Genomic DNA, 19,110 nt, shown 5'->3' on the forward strand with positions numbered 1-19,110 from the left:
GTACTGTAAGATTTTATAATGTGATATTTTGTAACAATTGTAAGTCGCCCTGGACAAGGGCGTCTGCTAAGAAATAAATAAATAAATAAATGCTACTGCCACATTATTTCCAGTCGTATGTATTTACTGCAACTATGAAATCCAAACTAAGGTGCCTCCTAATATATGGTCAGATGCTATGACAAGTGGGTCATAGTTATTTTTTGAAATTATGAAACATGGTCAAGAGAATCGTATAGTACCACCAAACAGTGAAGATGCTGCAGTGTGTGGTCTGTATTAATATGCATAGATAAGAAAACAATGTACAACGTCTGTAATGGAACTTGACAGATAATGACAGAATACATCTTAACGAAATACAGAAAAAAAAAAAAAAAAGCCTGGCCCCTGGGCAGAGTCAAAAGCCTGGCCTGGGGATAGCGTAGATGTCAAAAGCCTGGTCTGGAGACAGCGTCGAAAGCCTGGCCTGGGGGACAGCGCAGATGTCGAAAGCCTGGCCTGGGGGACAGCGCAGATGTCGAAAGCCTGGCCTGGGGGACAGCGCAGATGTCGAAAGCCTGGCCTGGGGGACAGCGCAGATGTCGAAAGCCTGGCCTGGGGGACAGCGCAGATGTCGAAAGCCTGGCCTGGGGGACAGCGCAGATGTCGAAAGCCTGGCCTGGGGGACAGCGCAGATGTCGAAAGCCTGGCCTGGGGGACAGCGCAGATGTCGAAAGCCTGGCCTGGGGGACAGCGCAGATGTCGAAAGCCTGGCCTGGGGGACAGCGTAGATGTCGAAAGCCTGGCCTGGGGGACAGCGTAGAAAGTCTGATCTGGAGACAGCGTAGATGTCGAAAGCCTGGCCTGGGGACAGCGTAGAAAGTCTGATCTGGAGACAGCGTAGATGTCGAAAGCCTGGCCTGGGGGACAGCGTAGAAAGTCTGATCTGGAGACAGCGTAGATGTCGAAAGCCTGGCCTGGGGACAGCGTAGAAAGTCTGATCTGGAGACAGCGTAGATGTCGAAAGCCTGGCCTGGGGGACAGCGTAGAAAGTCTGATCTGGAGACAGCGTAGATGTCGAAAGCCTGGCCTGGGGACAGCGTAGAAAGTCTGATCTGGAGACAGCGTAGATGTCGAAAGCCTGGCCTGGGGACAGCGTAGAAAGTCTGATCTGGAGACAGCGTAGATGTCGAAAGCCTGGCCTGGGGACAGCGTAGAAAGTCTGATCTGGAGACAGCGTAGATGTCGAAAGCCTGGCCTGGGGACAGCGTAGAAAGTCTGATCTGGAGACAGCATAGATGTCGAAAGCCTGGCCTGGGGACAGCGCAGAAAGTCTGATCTGGAGACAGCGTAGATGTCGAAAGCCTGGCCTGGGGACAGCGCAGAACGCCTGGCCTGGGGACAGCATTTACCTCCAATATGTTTATTTTCATTATCTAGAAATCAATTCTCATCAATGCGTACTCCCCAGTTGTTTCCCCAGATTGACAATGGTTTGTACTGTATTGCAATTGGTCAAACTAGTCTCATTTTGTGGATTTGGGGAAAGCCGCTAGCAAATTAAACAAGCCTCTCCTTGACATGAAGCAACCATATAACACATCAAGACATTTTCATGGCAAGAACTAGCTAGACCACTGGAGTACTTCTGAACCTACTACTAACTTCCGTAAGTACCAGGAAACAGCATGGATATTATTGCACAGTGTGGAATCTGAGAGTATAAAGTAAAAGAAAAGAATCAAACAGATCTTCAGCAAAAGAGGGACCAGCAAGTTAACTATAGGTAGTAGTTTACTCTCAAACTTTCAATGGGCAATACAGACTTACCTGTCCTCTCATTACTGACATCTGTTTTTCAAATATAGCTTTGTCAAACCCTTTGTCCGCCTGAAAAAAAAACAATGTTATTTATCATTTGTATTGTATACATTTACATACATAAAAACAAGGTTTGTTCAGCAATATAAAGTACATAAACCCCTACCTGGCATTTAAATGCCACAAAACAAAACGTGTTATAACAAAAAATGCAGTTATACCAGTACCTCAAGCATCTGTACCAAGGAGGGTCCACAGCAAGTTTCAGATAGTTATGCAGTGTTAACTAGCACGTAACACAAAAAAAACATAACAATCCTTTTTGTTCCTTCGAGGGACACGAACATCTCCAGTTAAACGTGTACTTATAGTTTATTTTATATGTTTCATTATAAAAGTTGAAAGCCACCAGCAACCGACCTTAAACATCTCATATAGATCCTCGCTAAGGTCCTGCACAAAATTCATGTCTGAGATACGGGACAAAACCAAATCTCTGGTTTCCTGAGAAAAGGGAACTTTAGCCTGTGGAAGCCATGCCCAGTGAAATGGATCTGAAAGAACACAAACAAGTGAACAGTGTTGCAAAAATATATCTTAAATAGTATGAGCAATTAAGTAATTAAGGACATAGCTGGATCAAACTCCTGGAATGGAATGAATTTAAAGATGGACTACCACCGATTAACATATTGGTAATGGTCCAAACTACACGATCAGTTAAACCAGAATATTTTCCCATTGGCTTTAAAAGATTAACAAAACCTTATTGTACATGCAACAGACTGGAATTGACTAACAAACAAATAATCAGAGCTTTTAGTTCACAGTAATTGCTTTTGACAGACTTCTACTGTTATGTGTTTTGGAAATAATGACAGTACAATCCAACAAACTAAAGAATAATATGATTACATAAAGGCTTACTCCATGTATTAGCAGTGTATATTCATTTGGAACAATTATGTAATATTAGCAACAAAACTATTATTTACTTCCTTCCCAAAAAATTGCCATTTGTTCTTCAGAACTCCTACTACAACACAGTATATACATTATTATCTAATGCATATCATGTCACTGGTGTGTAGTGCAATAAGACTTACAGGCTCTCCACTCATCTGGATGCTTAAAGGGAAATGCCAGCCCATTGTCTATCGCAGCTATTTTGATGGCTGGGTCTTTGTTCACTGCCCACTCGGTGTCCTAAAAAAGAAGACAAAAACATTAATAGCAAAAAAAATCCTGGATTACCTTGGTATTTCACCTTATCTGTATGGCAGCTTGTTAAATCCCTCTAGACAAGATTCTGATGGTCAAACAGTTACTATATTAACCCAAGAGAGCAGCAAGAGAGGCGTTATAAACACAGTATTTCCTACTGAAGTGTGAGTTCTAGTGTAGTCCACAAAACAAAACATTTGAGCACTACCAGTGATTTTATAATAATTTACAGTACTGTAAAATGACAACTTTCTACTTACAATGATCACAATATTACACAGTATTACGGGGGTTAGTGGTAAAAAACAACAAAAAACAAAGCATACCTAGTAAGGGAGAAGCACCTTATCATGCAGTACTTATATAAATAACCCTACAAAGACAAAGCAAGTACCTTAAATGGTGTCAGCTATGAGAACTTGACGGTGTAGTTATAAAATGTATTCATAACATACAAAACACTCTACACTAAACAGACCAAAAGTGCCCTCTGATTGGCTGAAAGATCCTCAACAGTCTTTAATACACAGCATGTAAACACATGGAGTTGTGAAACCCAGCCCTGTGCTCCTATGCCTGGCAGTGCACAGCAATCAACACCACTACAGAAGAAGAGGTCACATCTACGTCTTGTTAGAATTTCAGCTAATAAAATCACATAAACAGGACATTCTATATACTGCATTGCACAAGTCACAAAAACAGATCATTTTCTGTTTGGTGTTGTATAATTGGTGCAATATTACAGAGAATAGAATAGGTTTAATGTGTAAAAAACTAATTATAGATACAAACCATTATCAGTGCGTTAAAGTTATCTTGTGATAAAATATTAAAGAAACTAAGTATTTTTACCATTTACCTTTTCAGAGGCTTTGGGCTTGTCCTCTGGTTTCTCATACTTCACTAACCAGTTGTCACAGCCTCGGTCTAGAAACATATAAACACGAACAGCAAATTAAAACAAAAATAATAAATAGACAAATGATATCAAGGTATTGTTCCTTTAACCTGAACACTGAATATATTTACAAGTCTAGTTTAGACTTGATAATAGTCAGCACAGTAACAGGCTCGTCCTTCAGCAGATATAGTATGCCGTTTTCTGAAACAGCTGTGTGTATGCACAGATGGAAATAAGCAGTTTCACCCATTGCAGATTTTACTATGCGCTCAATCAGCCACAGTGCAAAGGTAACAAGCTCAGCTTGATGAAGGAAAATCTCTGTTCTTGTACACACCCTCTTAATGTTGTCTGTCAACGTAGACTAATTCTGTGTTTAATTATTAAAACCTAGCGGTAACTGAAATACTGTAACTTACACAAACACACTAACATGCACTCAAATCCTTATTAAAAAAAAAAGTCAGCTGTGCTTGTAACAGTTCACAAACCATGTTCGCTTTTCTGCACAAGGTACCTGAACTCCTCCATGCAAGTAAAAGGTTTTTTTGTTTTTTGGTTTTTTTTTTTTTTTTTAGTATCGAGGTATTATTTGGCAATTGGAAATAGCCACTAAGTGTCCACTGCTGGAATTCTGAGAAAATCGCATTACTTATCGAATAATGAGGAAAATGTTTGTATTCATTAGCAACAAAATCTAATGCTGCATAAAAATTTAAAAAAAAAAAAAGGGAAAAACCTGAAATTTAATTTTTTCCATGCATCCATTTTTAATAGCAATATAACCATCGTAAGAGGGATTGATCATCTGGTAAGGCCCGTCTCAACACGAGGCAGGCCTTACCAGACGATAAAGCACACTTCTTCGGGTTCCATTGCTGAAGTAAAATCAGGAATAGATCAAACTGCTATGTAATGGGAGTTCTGGTATGGCAGATTTGAAAACGTTCTTACACGTCAGCAACAGTGCTACAATGGATACCTTTTATTGGATCAAAAGAGAAAGAGAGCATGAGTGTCAGAGTACTGCAGTTACTCCACAAACAAGGGCAGACTGGTTGTTTATGGCTATCCTCATGAAAAATAACCACAACTCTCTATGAAATGCACGGTACATGGAATATTCTGTTAATAAAACAAGTACAATGTTTGGAAAGTAAGTACATTTACTGCAAGAGCTGAATTCAGGAGAATTACCTTCCTATTGCTATACCTATACCAATAACCCTATTGCTTAGCAACGCTGTGCCATCTGGAACAGTGCGATTCACTGGGTCATCGCATTTTAATGAATTAAAAAAATGAGATCAAGTAAGAAAAATCTTCCCTCAGGAACAATGACTATGAAAACATTTTTCAAATGTTAGATATCTTAACGCTCCTTGTATAATCAGAAACTAAAAAAACAAAGCTCATCAGTGCGGGCCTGTTTTATCTCATTGAACAGCCTCACAAATAAACCACATGCTTATTCAGAAAGTTAGCTTACCAGTGTTCCTAATGACATAATCCAAGACCACCAGTCGCTCAAACCGAGACTGTAGTTGTTTCCTAGTGTTCTCTGGAAGGGGTTCAGTCTCAAACTTCCTTAACCAGAAATCTGCTTCCTTGTAGCCTTCGACAAAGAGCTGGAAAGAGCCAACCTATAGACACATGGAGAGTAAACATGAACATGAACAACAGTTCAACAGAAACACAGGGAGGACAATTACTTGGCTCAGAACTCCCATCAATCTATAAAAATAGATCTGTAGCCTTAATAAAAAGAAAATAAATATTAATATGAAAGTAAGAACAAGTCAAAGTGTCAATAACCGCATGCTTATAGTCTGAATAACATCATACCTTAGGAGGCAATCCAACCCGATTAAATCTTCGACCAACCTGGGGCACTTTCTCCAAAGCATACTTCTTCCCTCTTGATTTCGCACGATCTATTGCACTGTAGTGAAAGGTTTCACTAACCAGGAACACCACCTAAAAATGGAACTGAAAAATTATTGTGTCCAATATTTTAAAGGCAAATCAAGAGTAACCATCAAAAAATAATAATGGTGCATAAACTATTCAACCGAACACAGACTTTCCAATTTCAACTTAAAGAGCCAGTATGACATCCACAGAAGTTATAACAATACCTTAAGATGTATTAGACCTGGCTCAGCTGTTTCCCACCTTCCCAGATCACTTGAAATAACTTTCAGCACTCTTTAGACATTATGAACTGCTTCCCTGATTTCTCTAAAAACTTTTGTGGTATTGTTTTCATGTCTGTCTGCAGTCAGAGTTTCCAGTCAGGTGCACACCATCTGTAAATGCCCTTATTATTCTCACTCGAGGTACCCCCCCCTCCCCCGTCACGAGCTAACAGTAGCTGATCGAGTTGCTGGGATACGATCTGCTTGCCTGCCTAATGCAATGGTAATTCTATACAGTAAATTAAATGCTCTACCAAGACCACTCTGGTGTATTGTTACTACTATTATGGCTACAACACTAGAAAAACTTGCTTGGCTTAGTGTGTTGCAGATGTTATCTTTCATATTGTATTTAGCAGATATTTATCCTTATATTCCCAACTGTGGTTATAAAATATATATTATAAAAACACACCTCTTAAATAATCTGCAAATGTTTATTACAAATATAATTATGAACTTACATTATTATTAGTCATTTAAAAAAAAAAAAAAAAAAAAACAGAGTGTAGTTCTCCTTCACCGGTAAGGGGACAGTAGTTAAATGACAGGTTCTATTGCAGTAAGCAGATAAATCTTGATTGGTGAAGTTGTTCGAAAACAAGTAATTGTTATTTCAAGTTTCACTTTCACGGCTGGAATTTTGTTTTTAGGGTGTAAATGGAAAATGCACAAAGGACTCGCTCAGGTTACCAAACAGGGAGGCGGGTCTCTCCAAAGTAGGAAAATGAGAGAATGGCAAAACACAGCACGAAACATTTTTCAGGCAGGGTAAGATTGTTTGTAACCGACAAAGAATGCATGTACAACACTATGAAGTTTAAACTGCGATTACCCACACAAATCTAATGTCTCCAGCGTGACCACTGAAGGTGAAGAATGGATTTTATTTTTGTTTTCCCCCCCAAAGCATTTAGTTCTGAGTGGGCTTGTGCCTTATAGGTAATGTGGGGAAGCTATAAAAAAGGCCAACAAGATGCTCGGATACATTGAGAAAAGTGTTGAATTTAAATCAAGGGAAGTAATGTTAAAACTGTACAATGCATTAGTCAGACCTCATCTTGAATATTGTGTTCAGTTCTGGTCACCTCGCTATAAAAAAGATATTGCTGCTCTAGAAAGAGCGCAAAGAAGAGCGGCCAGAATTATTCCGGGTTTAAAAGGCATGTCATATAAAGACAGGCTAAAAGAATTTAATCTATTCAGTCTTGAACAAAGAAGACTACGCGGTGACCTAATTCAAGCATTCAAAATTCTAAAAGGTATTGCCAATGTCAACCCAAGGGACTTTTTTGACCTGAAAAAAGAAACAAGGACCAGGGTTCACAAATGGAGATTAGACAAAGGCGCATTCAGAACAGAAAATAGGAGGCACTTTTTTACACAGAGAATCGTGAGGGTCTGGAATCAACTCCCCAGTAATGCTGTTGAAGCCGACACCCTGGGATCCTTCAAGAAGCTGCTTGATGAGATTCTGGGATCAATAAGCTAATAACAACCAAACAAGCAAGATGGGCCGAATGGCCTCCTCTCGTTTGTAATCTTTCTTATGTTCTTATGTTCTAATGGATTGCGCATGCCCAATAAATAACTATAATCGCTTCTGTTCACATCTAGGGAAAAAAAAAAAAAAAAAAAAAAAAGAGTTAATTTTTTAGATAGAATTTAAATATAAAAAATATGTAGGGCTGCAACAAAGTGCACATTTTGACCTTCGATGGTACTCATTTGCGTAATTTACTGGTGACGTCACCATAGCTACTTGTTTATATTTGACTGATAATCCTATTATGTTACGGGTAATCCTTATAAATGGAATAAAACATTCACATGCTTGCATTGTTTTGCCTAACTGCAGCTCACTTAGGCATAACAATGCTTTATTTAACACTCACCAGTACAACTGCTATAGGTACCACCCCAGTGCTTTGGATACTATACCCTGCTCCATACACGGCAGTGGTGCCATATAGAGTTGAACTTGAATACAACAACTTTTGTTTACATAACATGCATTATACAAATCAAAAGATTGAATTTTGCATGCGAGTGACATTTAATGTGCGATTTATACTATTCATATATTGTCAAATAGTTTCTGTTAACAGTTAACGGCGTCTGACGAACCTCTGAAGGTCTAAAACAATCTTCGAATCCCTGACTAGTGAACAAACCTTCGAACACAGCCCTAAAAATATGCAAATATAGTAAATGACAAACTAGGTTAGCAACACTAAAATCGAAAGATAAAAAAGCATTAGATTTTTTGCCAGGGAAAGTGTCTTGAAATACTTCAGTAAACTTTAGCAACTATGGTGGGGTTTTTTTTGTAACTTTACTAGATTGCTGTATTTAAATGTCAGGTTCATATATTAAGAAAGCAGTAGCACTTATTTGCCAATTTATCAAAAAACGTAAATAAGTTTTTAACCTTAAGTTAAAAAGATTAGTCTGTACCTTGCCAGAGGCTCTCTTGGTAGCCATTTCTAGGTTTCTTTGTAACCAATAGAAGACCAGCTTTTTCCATAACTAGCCAATCAGAAGTGATAGGGTGGGACGTAAACAATTTGTTAAATGCTTGTGTGTAGGTGCTAGACTTCCACAATTCAGTTTTCAGAAACTTGCGTGGCTCTCTAAAAATATACCCAGTGTGTTTTTCTAACTAACATAGGACAAATAACTATATGAATTCATTAACAAAAACAATTTGTCCAATGGGCAAAGTAGAACGGCAAAACACACAAACCTTGTTGGCCCCGGCGGCGGGCGATATGAATTGCACATCCCTGAACAGTGTTAAGCCTTTAAGTATTGCACTTGGTCGATATGAAGCAAGTACGATAGAAAACAGACGGGTAACAAATTCAACAAGTTTTCTCCTTTCCAGATGTCTTCCCTTTCTTTAGGATGTAGTTCTTTACTCACCTTAGTTTTGGGTACAATTCCCAGACCCAGCTTTTGGTCTACAAGGGAGGCAGCCGCTTCCGACAGGTAGCCTTGGTTAGGAACCAGACACCCCCTTCCAAAGAAACAGGGGCAGCACGTCTTGTGGAAATATTTGGTCCATTTTGGGTTCAGATGTCCATAAGGCTCTTCAGATTTCGGTTTGAATACTCCAATAATATTCTAATGAAAACAAACGAAAGCAAATAAACAGCAATTACCCCTCCCCACCGCCACTACACACACACACACAGGAGATTAAAAAGGGTTCAGCTCCTACACCTGCTGCTGCTCTGCACAGAAGACGCAGACACAAAGCACGTGCACGCTAAATCCAAAACAGCACTTAAAAACTGAAACTCCTGTCAACAACAACACAGCAAAACATGTGATTTTACATGAAAGCTGGAGGGAGTAAAATATTTACACATACATTATATACTTTGTAAAAGTGTGCACAAAACACATAGCAACTACGAAGCTCTCCCAACAGCCTTGAGTGTTGTACAATACTTCCACTTAACCTTAAGGATATCATTAAAGCTGGTAACTACAGATGAGATCAAGAATGGCACCTTTCTCATTCTTTTTATGCATTTCCATGTTTTACTTTTCAAACTTGTATTTTCCTAGGTTTATACTCAATTACATCTGCATTTGGAACATTTGTGAGAGTGAAATAAATTCTTTAACAAAATGTTTAGACGTATGCAAGGTTAAGTAAATATTTTTTACACTGGATGATACAATTGTCACTTGTTACAAGGTCACCAAGAGGACACTGTCTGTAGGTCATTAGTCACAATTGACACCAATGGGTTAAATAGCCCACTGGACTCTGATGACAGCCAGAAAACTCTCTCTTTAATCCTGATCAGAGAAATGTACACTCTGGGAGGACTGGCAAGTCAGCCTCAAACATACATGAAAGTAAAACACAGCATTTCTAACTAACAGTAATTCAACTTGTGTGCTGAAGCAGTTTAAATAAAATATTTCATTACGGTTTCCTGTTTACAAGAATACTGCAGAGATATATACTTTCACTTCCTGAGGAGTTACTTCCTGGTTACAAGAGGTTACTTCATTTACTGCTGCATGACCTGCAAATTACTTCAAATAACTCAATGCTTTTGTACGGTGTTTTAGTACAATAAAAATACAACCATGGAACATCACTGGCTGAAATGTGAGAAGCACATGCATTCTTTTAGATCAGGGCCGGGGGCCAGATTCAGTAAGACAGTCCTGTTTTCTACACAGTGCAGTGCCTGCTTGTGCAACACACTCACCCCTTTGCAATCCTTAACAAAGTAGCTGCCGCTTGAACCCTGGGAAATCCTCTCAGGTAAAAAACCACTCTCAATAGCCTGCTCGGCTTTCTGGATGATCTCAGAAAACTCAGGGTCTTCTGGAAAGGAGTTAAGCTCTCCAGTGCCACCAATGCTCGCTGCAGGGAGGAAACAGAGAATATATCAGACAGAATTGCATGAAGCGAGAGTGGAGCAGCTATTGATCCTAAAGTGAGCACAGATGGATGAAATAAAAGAACCCTCCAGGCTAACAAACATAATCTGTTATGTAACTCGCACATACAGACACAAAAAATTAACCGTCAGGACACATCGCGCATTTGTGATTATATGGGTTGTTTTTTGTTTTTTTCAGTATGTTTTTCCTCTTAAGAACATAAGAAAGTTTACAAACGAAAGGAGGCCATTCGGCCCATCTTGCTTGTTTGGTTGTTAGTAACTTATTGATCCCAGAATCTCATCAAGCAGCTTCTTGAAGGATCCCAGAGTGTCAGCTTCAACATTACTGGGGAGTTGATTCCAGACATTCACGATTCTCTGTGTAAAAAAGTGCCTCCTATTTTCTGTTCTGAATGCCCCTTTGTCTAATCTCCACGTGTGACCCCTGGTCCTTGTCTTACTAATGCATTGCACAGTTAACATTATTTCCCTTGGTTTAAATTCAACACTTTTCATAATATATCCAAGCATCTTGTTGGCCTTTTTTATAGCTTCCCCACATTGTCTAGATGAAGACATTTCTGAGTCAACAAAAACTCCTAGGTATTTTTCATAGAGTCCTTCTTCAATTTCAGTATCTCCCATATGATACAGTACCTTACACTTCTCTACACAATGTCATTTGCCACATGTCTGCCCAGTTCTGAATCTTGTCAAGATCATTTTGAATGACCTTTGCTGCTACAACAGTGTTTGCCACTCCTCCTATTTTTGCGTCGTCTGCAAATTTAACAAGTTTGCTTACTATACCAGAATCTAAATCATTACTGTAGATTAGGAATAGCAGAGGACATAATACTGATCCCTGTGGTACTCCACTGGTTACCACACTCCATTCTGAGGTTTCTCCTCTAAGCAGTACTTTCTGTTTTCTACATGTTAACCACTCCCTAATCCATGTACTTGTGTTTCCTTGAATCCCTACTGCGTTCAGTTTGAGAATTCATCTTTTATGCAGGACTTTGTCAAAAGCTTTCTAGAAATCTAAATAAACCATGTCATATACTTTGCAATTATCCATTATCGATTTTGCATCCTCAATAAAAATCAAGCAGGTTAGTTAGACACTAACTTGTGTGAATCGGTATAGGAGGTTGCTGCAAAAAAAAAAGAAAAAACAGAATGTGGTACAGGCATTAATCCTCCAACTTTACACAGAAAAAACAATTCCAGACTGTAAAATAAGCAATTACTGCACAATTCCAGAAAATGTCAAAGTCAATAGCCTTCTTTTCTTTGTGCTAATTATTTAAAGGAGGATGAAACAAGCACTGCTCACAGTTCTCATCACCAGCAAATCTACCCAAAGGCTGATTAAGGGTGACAAATGCTTCTCCTAGACTGATAAGTATTTCATTAAACAGAATAAGAAAACCAAAGTATCCATTATTGATTTATTTGGGGATGTTTCTATATCTGTTAGAAATGTAAAATTTTTATTATGATACCCATATGGATTTTTTTCATATTTGACACCTCTAAAAACATTGCTACACACAATAATACATTATTTTTTCACCCCTGTTTTTCTCACCAATTTACAATTTCAAAGGATGTCAAGTTGAATTCCCTTACTGTGTCCTATCCATTACCTTCAGGGTCTCCTACAATCTGCAGAACTGCCCAGACAGGTGAAGCAACAGGAATGAGGAACCAGGCTGGTTCTAACCTACACAGTAGCCTGTTTCAACATACAGTATAGGTGTAGAAGCAGCACAGCTTGTGTTGTTTTTGTGTTTTTATAGAACGTTGAGAATACTGCATCACCTGTATGCTTTCTGTAAAATATTATAAGCATATCAAATGCCCCACTCTGAAAATGTGAGGCTTTGAGGACTTTCATCATACATATTTTAAAGTGTATGAACTTACACTAATATACAAATAAAAATAATGTATGGAATGACCCATTTTTGAAGTGAATTAGAGGGTGAATCTTTAAAAATGGATTGACATCACTATTATATGCATTAAGAAATTGTCAGGATATGTTGCCTACAACCAGGAAACACTTAAGTGTGTATTCTTCATGAACTCCCACTCCTGGTGCTGGCATTCAAGCTTGAGTATGATTTTAGGCAATGCTATCCCATTAAAACACCCATATACAACAAGATCCACTTCCTATTTTCAAAGTCCACAAAAGTATTTGCAATGCAAGAAGAGGAATGTTTTCAAAGTATAACAATTCGACATGCGCAGCAGATAGATGTAGAATCTATTTTAGAATGAAATGAAGGGGTTTTGCAGACAGTAATATTATCGATGTTTAACTGCATTCACTTAGTCATTCCACTTGCCTTTTCATAATTCGCCAAACACTGTAAAAATTGTACATACTAGACTCCAGAGGAATGTTACTGTAGTTGTCTAAACCTGAGCAACTATAGTATTGTACTGTAGATTGAGGGCTTGTGCTTCCCCCTCCCAATGTTGAACCTTTGTTTAACGATAGCAAACAACCTTTACTTGTTACAGGCTGACATATAGAATGCCCTGTGACTCAAAGGGTGATTACACTTCATCTCACACTGAAGGGTCTTTTGAATTTTACAACCATTTCAGGCAAGAGGGAAAGTATTGAACAATCTAAATTTCCAAGTTACACAGAAATCTAACCTTTTGCTCAATTTCATCTAAAAACAAACCTGTTTCGCACTTAACAAAAAAACAAATAAACAAACAATACAATCCTGCTGGTGAAACCACAGTTTGTAAAAGCTCTTAAATGTTTCGATTGGTAGAAGGGTGAGGTTTAAAATGCACTGGTAGTAATAAAATACCACTACACTTAAAACAGGGATATTGCAACATTGCCAGTACATTTAATTGATTTATTATTAACTTCCCAAATTAAATTGCTGCCAAAATTATTCTAATGTCAACCATTTCAGACAATAGCACTAGCCAGGTGCCAGCAGCTGGTTGTCACCTAGCTATGAGTTTTTTAGAACTCATTAAAAGGTTGCATCTGTAGCTGTGATTTTGTGGCTACTCTATAGATGCTGTTCAAGTTACCTGTTTAAAGTCAAGCAAGCAGCACCCAGGAACACCCCAAGACAAATCTGTGCAATCCTCCATACTGTACACAGTTCTATAACACAGCAAAGTTGAAAGGTCGCCATATGATGTCATTTCTTTGGAATCTAGAATAAATACCTTGTAAAACATCTCACGGTTAGATGGGCATGCAGACAGCATCACCCTGACAGTACTGTGGATTCCAGTGCCTTTGATCCATCGGATACTGTACCATAAACACCTGCAAGGCTATAAAAAAAAACTGCTCCATACTGTTGTGGTGAATGAATCCACACTTTGCATGGAAACTCAAACTGTGCCAAAAGTAGCTGACTAGTGCTGTGCCATCTGTAATACTATAATGCTCTGTTGCCACAGAACTGTTCTGGTAAATTGAGCTTTAGTAACCCATCATATATTATTAATGCAAGTCCTTCCTATAAGCAATACAAATGTGCCACGGATATAATGCAAAATACATGTAGGAGTACATTTTGTAAAAATCGACGATGTAGTCAAAAAGTACAAGGAGGGATGAGAATTTAGAACATTTGCCACTCGCTTGCCTTTTCAGAAACGCAAAGAAATGTTTGTGAAAGGCAAGCGAAGCAGTTACTGAAAATCATTTGATAACATTTCCCCCACATCCCACATGGTTAAAAGGGGCAAAGGGCATTTCAAACTCTCCATGTACGCTATTTGAACATAATGTGTGACGTGGACAGCACTTCTGTACAATAAAATCATGGTCTTAATGTAAAGTATTAAACCCTAAAGGTAAATACTTTATTTTAAAAACTCCTCAGGCGTATCTAACCAAACAAACGAATCGGTTTTTCAGGACACTGTGTCAATACTTCAGGGCACTGTGCAGTATATAAGTACCTGAGGAACAATAGTGCATGCAAGTAAAAAACTGGACCGTTGTAAACACTGTACGCTAGGTCAGTTTAATGATATTAATAAATAATGAATGAATGAAAAGAATAAGGGTTTTCTTTAACACAAACAGATTACGGTACTTGTTCTGTTACTGTACAACTTTCTTCGCCTTCCACCCCCCTCACCTGCAGTGATTATGTTTTCTTTATCTGACGAGGAGCCGAGTCTGATCTGTCTCGCCCTCTTCCCTTTGCTCCACTTGGGCGATGATGACCCCTCAAGTCCCGGCAGCAACAGCTCCTCCTCCCCGGAGCACTCTACATCCACCTCGAGGAGAGCGCTTTCTACTGCCACGGGGATCCTCACCGCCCCTCCTGGATTCACTTTAACCGTATGACTAGTCCGATCGTAGTGCACCGACGGAAACACCGGCGCCTCCAAATCGCCTCCCTCTTCGGACCCAGGACTGTTCAGCGGGGTGCGCTCGCTTGGGTCATACTCTGCCATTGCGGCTGTTCCGATGAGTTTTTGGTAAACTGTCACTTATTTGTTCTCTCAAGCTCAAGTCTCCATTGTTTCCGGCGCTTTCTATCAATCTCCCCGCTGCTGGTAACTTGAATTCTGCAGCACTCACACAGCCACAGCACCCAGAAGCCGCTTCCTCTCAAACTGAGCGTGCGTGCTCAAGGCTCTGATGCACGAACGTACCTGGCAGAAATTTAAAGGGACAGTACATGATTTTTGCAACACTTGAAATTCGGCGGGTTCTTCTTTGTGTCACTTTTAAATCAATTAATCAGGCAGTTGTTTTTAGTGGGATGGGGATTTGAAAACATAGTAGAGATATGTGTATATGAAAGACAATGCATTTTTTGGTCTTATTGTTTTATGGTACACATCAACATTTCCCTTAATGTTGCTTTATTTACCCTTTGTGAAAACAGCCTATTATTTGGTTGTAATTGAATCAAAAAAAAAAAAGCAATTGTTTGCTTTTCAACCAATATAAAACTGACTGTTTTTTTTTTTTTTTGTTTGTTTGTTTGAGTTACCAGTGTTACATCATCAGAATGTGGTATACGAGTGTAGGGTGCACGGGGGAAGGAATCAAGGATGGTAGGGGATGTAATCACAAAGACATAAGCCCGATATACGCTGCTTGCAAAGGAGTCGGTTCTCTTGTACAGCTGTATCGGCGCTATGCTTTAATGCGAGAGGTCCCGAGTTCGCGCCTACCCTCCGCCTGTGTGTAGATTGCCTCGCCCTGTGTGATGCGCCTGCCTGTGGGAACCGAGAACGCTACAGATACCAAAACTTGACAATGTAACATCAGAAAGCAATATGCTGTATCACATTGAAAGTGGTAGGCTGTCGGATTTTGGTACAGGTGCGATCTGATGGGTGTCCTCTTTTTGTCAAACAGAGGTACATTTAACATTAATTCTACTTTTCTTTGCAAACTTAAATTGGAAACAGACAAAAAAAAAAAAAAAAAAACAATTCACGACTAACAAGACAAAATGAGAAGTCCACAGCAAAGTTGCACAAGTAAAAAATGTACAAGAGCCATTATATTACATATGATAAATTTTTGCATACTGTTTCTTATTGGTGGAAATAAATATGATAAATTACATTAACGTCGATGTAAAAGACGGGAAAATATTACGACACTGACATAAGATGATTTAATAAATAATGACAAAAAAGTTAATTGTTTATAATAAAGTGCTGTGTTTCATTAATATTGTATATTGCTGTACTTGTGTGTGTGTATATATACGTATGTGTGTGTGTATATATATATATATATATATATATATATATATATATATATATATATATATATATATATATATAATTTCATACATTCATTTTGGTCACATAAAGTAGGTGTAGGGTTATGTTCAGTTACGCTGTAAAAAGTGGTACCTGCATGCCTAAAGAATGCATAAACAACTTCCTGTAAGAAAGCCGGGATGTGCCCATTCAAATCTGATACCTTATGCTGTTTTCGGTCTTTTACATCTTTATTAATTGAATTGATCATATTTTCCAGACTTTTACAATGTTGTCAAAGTAATTATCATATTTTTCCACCATTAAGAAAATAGTATGGTCTTTAACATCTTTTTAAATATAATTTAGCATATTTCCTAGTCTTTTACATCATGACAACATAGCACTTTCTGACGTTTTAAAATAGATTTATTTATGTATTTATTTATTTATTTATTATCTGAGAGGGTACAGTATATGAAGTGACTGAATGACGTGCATTTTATTTTCCCATAAAATATTAACTTGTTTTTATTTTAGCTGGATAACATTAACAGTAAGTAGATATTTAAGCCATTGTATTTTTTTTAAATAATAATTTTACAGTGCATTTTAGGAAGTTAAGCATAGATATATGGTTTTCACACATACATAAGAAATTAGAGCATGCACATGATCCCGTATTAATTAAGAAAAGCTTTTTTTCATACATTTGAAAATACTTTTTAATTGAGCTAAAACATGAAACTCCAGTTCCATCAGGCTAAGATAAAGCGATCATACCAGTTAATCTGCTTTGGAGCAATCAGATCACTGAAAATTAAAATGTAAGGTTAAATTAAATAAATGAATACATTAATTCACTGCACTGTACCAAGTTAAACCCGAGTAAATGTGTTTCATCTATCTACTGATCTTGTTTGAGTCATGTATCTAGTAATGATAAAATGCCCCATACAAAATACAAAATCCTTATCATTGCACACATTTATCATTCCAGAAATACTGGATTGGTGTTCTCAGAGAAGAAATAGGTACATGTTGAAATGTTACAAGAACAGACCAAACACATTTTTTTTTTTTTTTTGTAGTTTGTCTAAATACAAGAAATGTAACATATTGCCACCAAATGAAAAATATTGATATCTAAAACAGGATATTTTAATGATATACTATATCTGTCAACTATAGCTAAAGTTTAAACATATACAATACTATGCTACAAATATACCAATGTGTTTAAAAAAATGTTTTAATTAAAAGTCTACTGCAGACTGGTTTCATGAATAACATGTCATGCTTAAATAGTAAGTGAGTCAATCAAACAGACTACATGCAGTTGAAAATTTGGTGAGAATCATACATTTCCATGGGACAAATGTGTGACTCTATTCATAGCATTCTTATATGAAATGCTAAGCTAATTCAAACCTATTATTCCAAACTTAAAATTCAACCCCACTAGGTATTTTGGACTCTTTTAAAAAACAAGCGAAGCTTGTTCATCCTGAAATTATGCATTTAATAAATGAAATGCGATTACTGGAAGTTGATCACAAACTTGAACATTTTCCTTGCGTAATTAACCACAGAGAAAAAAATGGATGTCTTTCACAAAAGGTTTTTCAAAAGCTGTTCAGAATGTACTGTTCAGTCACCCACGATAATGAAGTTCCTCATTGTTTACCTCGCAAATATGAACAGTGACCTTTGCTTTTTACGGATGAGTTTCGACAAGTATCCATTCCCAGAGGTCAAGAGGACACCATTATTGTGTTAAAGACGAAAAACTCCACTGCGCCTTCCAAAATTAAAACAAAACATTCCAGTGAATAAATTGTAAGTCATATAATTTCCTGAAAATGACAGCAAAACCTTGCGTTCACGGCCTATTGCTTGATGGACTGTCAAGAACCTTAATTACTCTTATGAATTCTACATCCCCAGTTCAGGGTCTCATGCATTTACTAGCAGTACACTTCAAACAGTATACGTTAAATAGCCTACTGTGGGTTATTTAAAATAAAAATGTAATTCTGCAGATGACAAAATAAGACAAAAACAGTAAATTAACCAAACAGTTTGTTTATCTAGTCATACCAGTATAACAGCCTTGACCTGTATAGAATATGCCCTGTTTAAGATAAGGAGATAAGTAGCTATGTCCCAAGTTATCAGGACGTACAACATGTAGCTGAAACAGTGTTATTTTCCACAATTCTTGTTTAAATGTAATTTTCCTCAGGGATATTGCTGACAAAGAGCTCAATGTAGAATGGACTGTGTGGGTTTTCTACAATAGAGATAGCTGTGGGCTGTTTCAGGAAGAATTGTCTGATTATGTGTTATTTTACAGTCCCAAGATCTCTGTAAAGCAACAGGTGTCAATTTGAAAGCAGACAGCTAAATGGGTTGGGGAGAGATGATCAGTGAAAAATCTAATTTTTGGTTGGATCAAATTGATAGAGCCATCAGAAACAAAATTCTATCCCCCAGAGGTTTATATAAAACTAAGTAACAGCCTTTTAAAATGAAAGCGGAACATTTCACAGTGTGATATATTAACACTTCCTGGTGCTACAGTCTGCACAAGAGGGATGGAAGTGGAAGAGCACATTTTGCACATTATGATCTCAATTGTAATGAATAATCTGGTTTACCATTATCTTGCCTGCCTGGAACCCTTCAACTTTATCTGTATTGAACTGGAAAGATAATTCCATGGTTTAGATGCTTGCTTGAGGTGCGCGGCGGGCTCACAGTATCATACTCAGCCTCTGCCCTGTTACAACAGCACTTACTTTATACTGCACTGTAACCCTGG

At 37.9% G+C, this 19,110-nt stretch overlaps 1 protein-coding gene across 1 annotated transcript in view; it reads right to left on the minus strand.

Annotated features, from left to right (window-relative positions):
- LOC121329720 (phosphatidylinositol 4-kinase type 2-beta-like) overlaps positions 1-19,048 on the minus strand; it is a 22,039-nt gene extending 2,991 nt beyond the window's left edge. Inside the window, exons 1-10 of the mRNA XM_041275426.1 lie at positions 18,947-19,048; positions 14,693-15,215; positions 10,365-10,522; positions 9,055-9,255; positions 5,777-5,908; positions 5,421-5,574; positions 3,890-3,957; positions 2,910-3,009; positions 2,224-2,357; positions 1,813-1,872 (exon numbers count right to left, since the gene is read on the minus strand). Coding sequence (XP_041131360.1) covers positions 1,813-1,872; positions 2,224-2,357; positions 2,910-3,009; positions 3,890-3,957; positions 5,421-5,574; positions 5,777-5,908; positions 9,055-9,255; positions 10,365-10,522; positions 14,693-15,014 — 1,329 coding nt within the window. The 5' untranslated portion in view covers positions 15,015-15,215; positions 18,947-19,048. The remainder of the gene's footprint in view (positions 1-1,812; positions 1,873-2,223; positions 2,358-2,909; positions 3,010-3,889; positions 3,958-5,420; positions 5,575-5,776; positions 5,909-9,054; positions 9,256-10,364; positions 10,523-14,692; positions 15,216-18,946) is intronic.
- Positions 19,049-19,110: the final 62 nt, after the last annotated feature.

Source organism: Polyodon spathula, chromosome 2 (assembly GCF_017654505.1).
Source record: "Polyodon spathula isolate WHYD16114869_AA chromosome 2, ASM1765450v1, whole genome shotgun sequence".
Taxonomy (NCBI): domain Eukaryota; kingdom Metazoa; phylum Chordata; class Actinopteri; order Acipenseriformes; family Polyodontidae; genus Polyodon; species Polyodon spathula.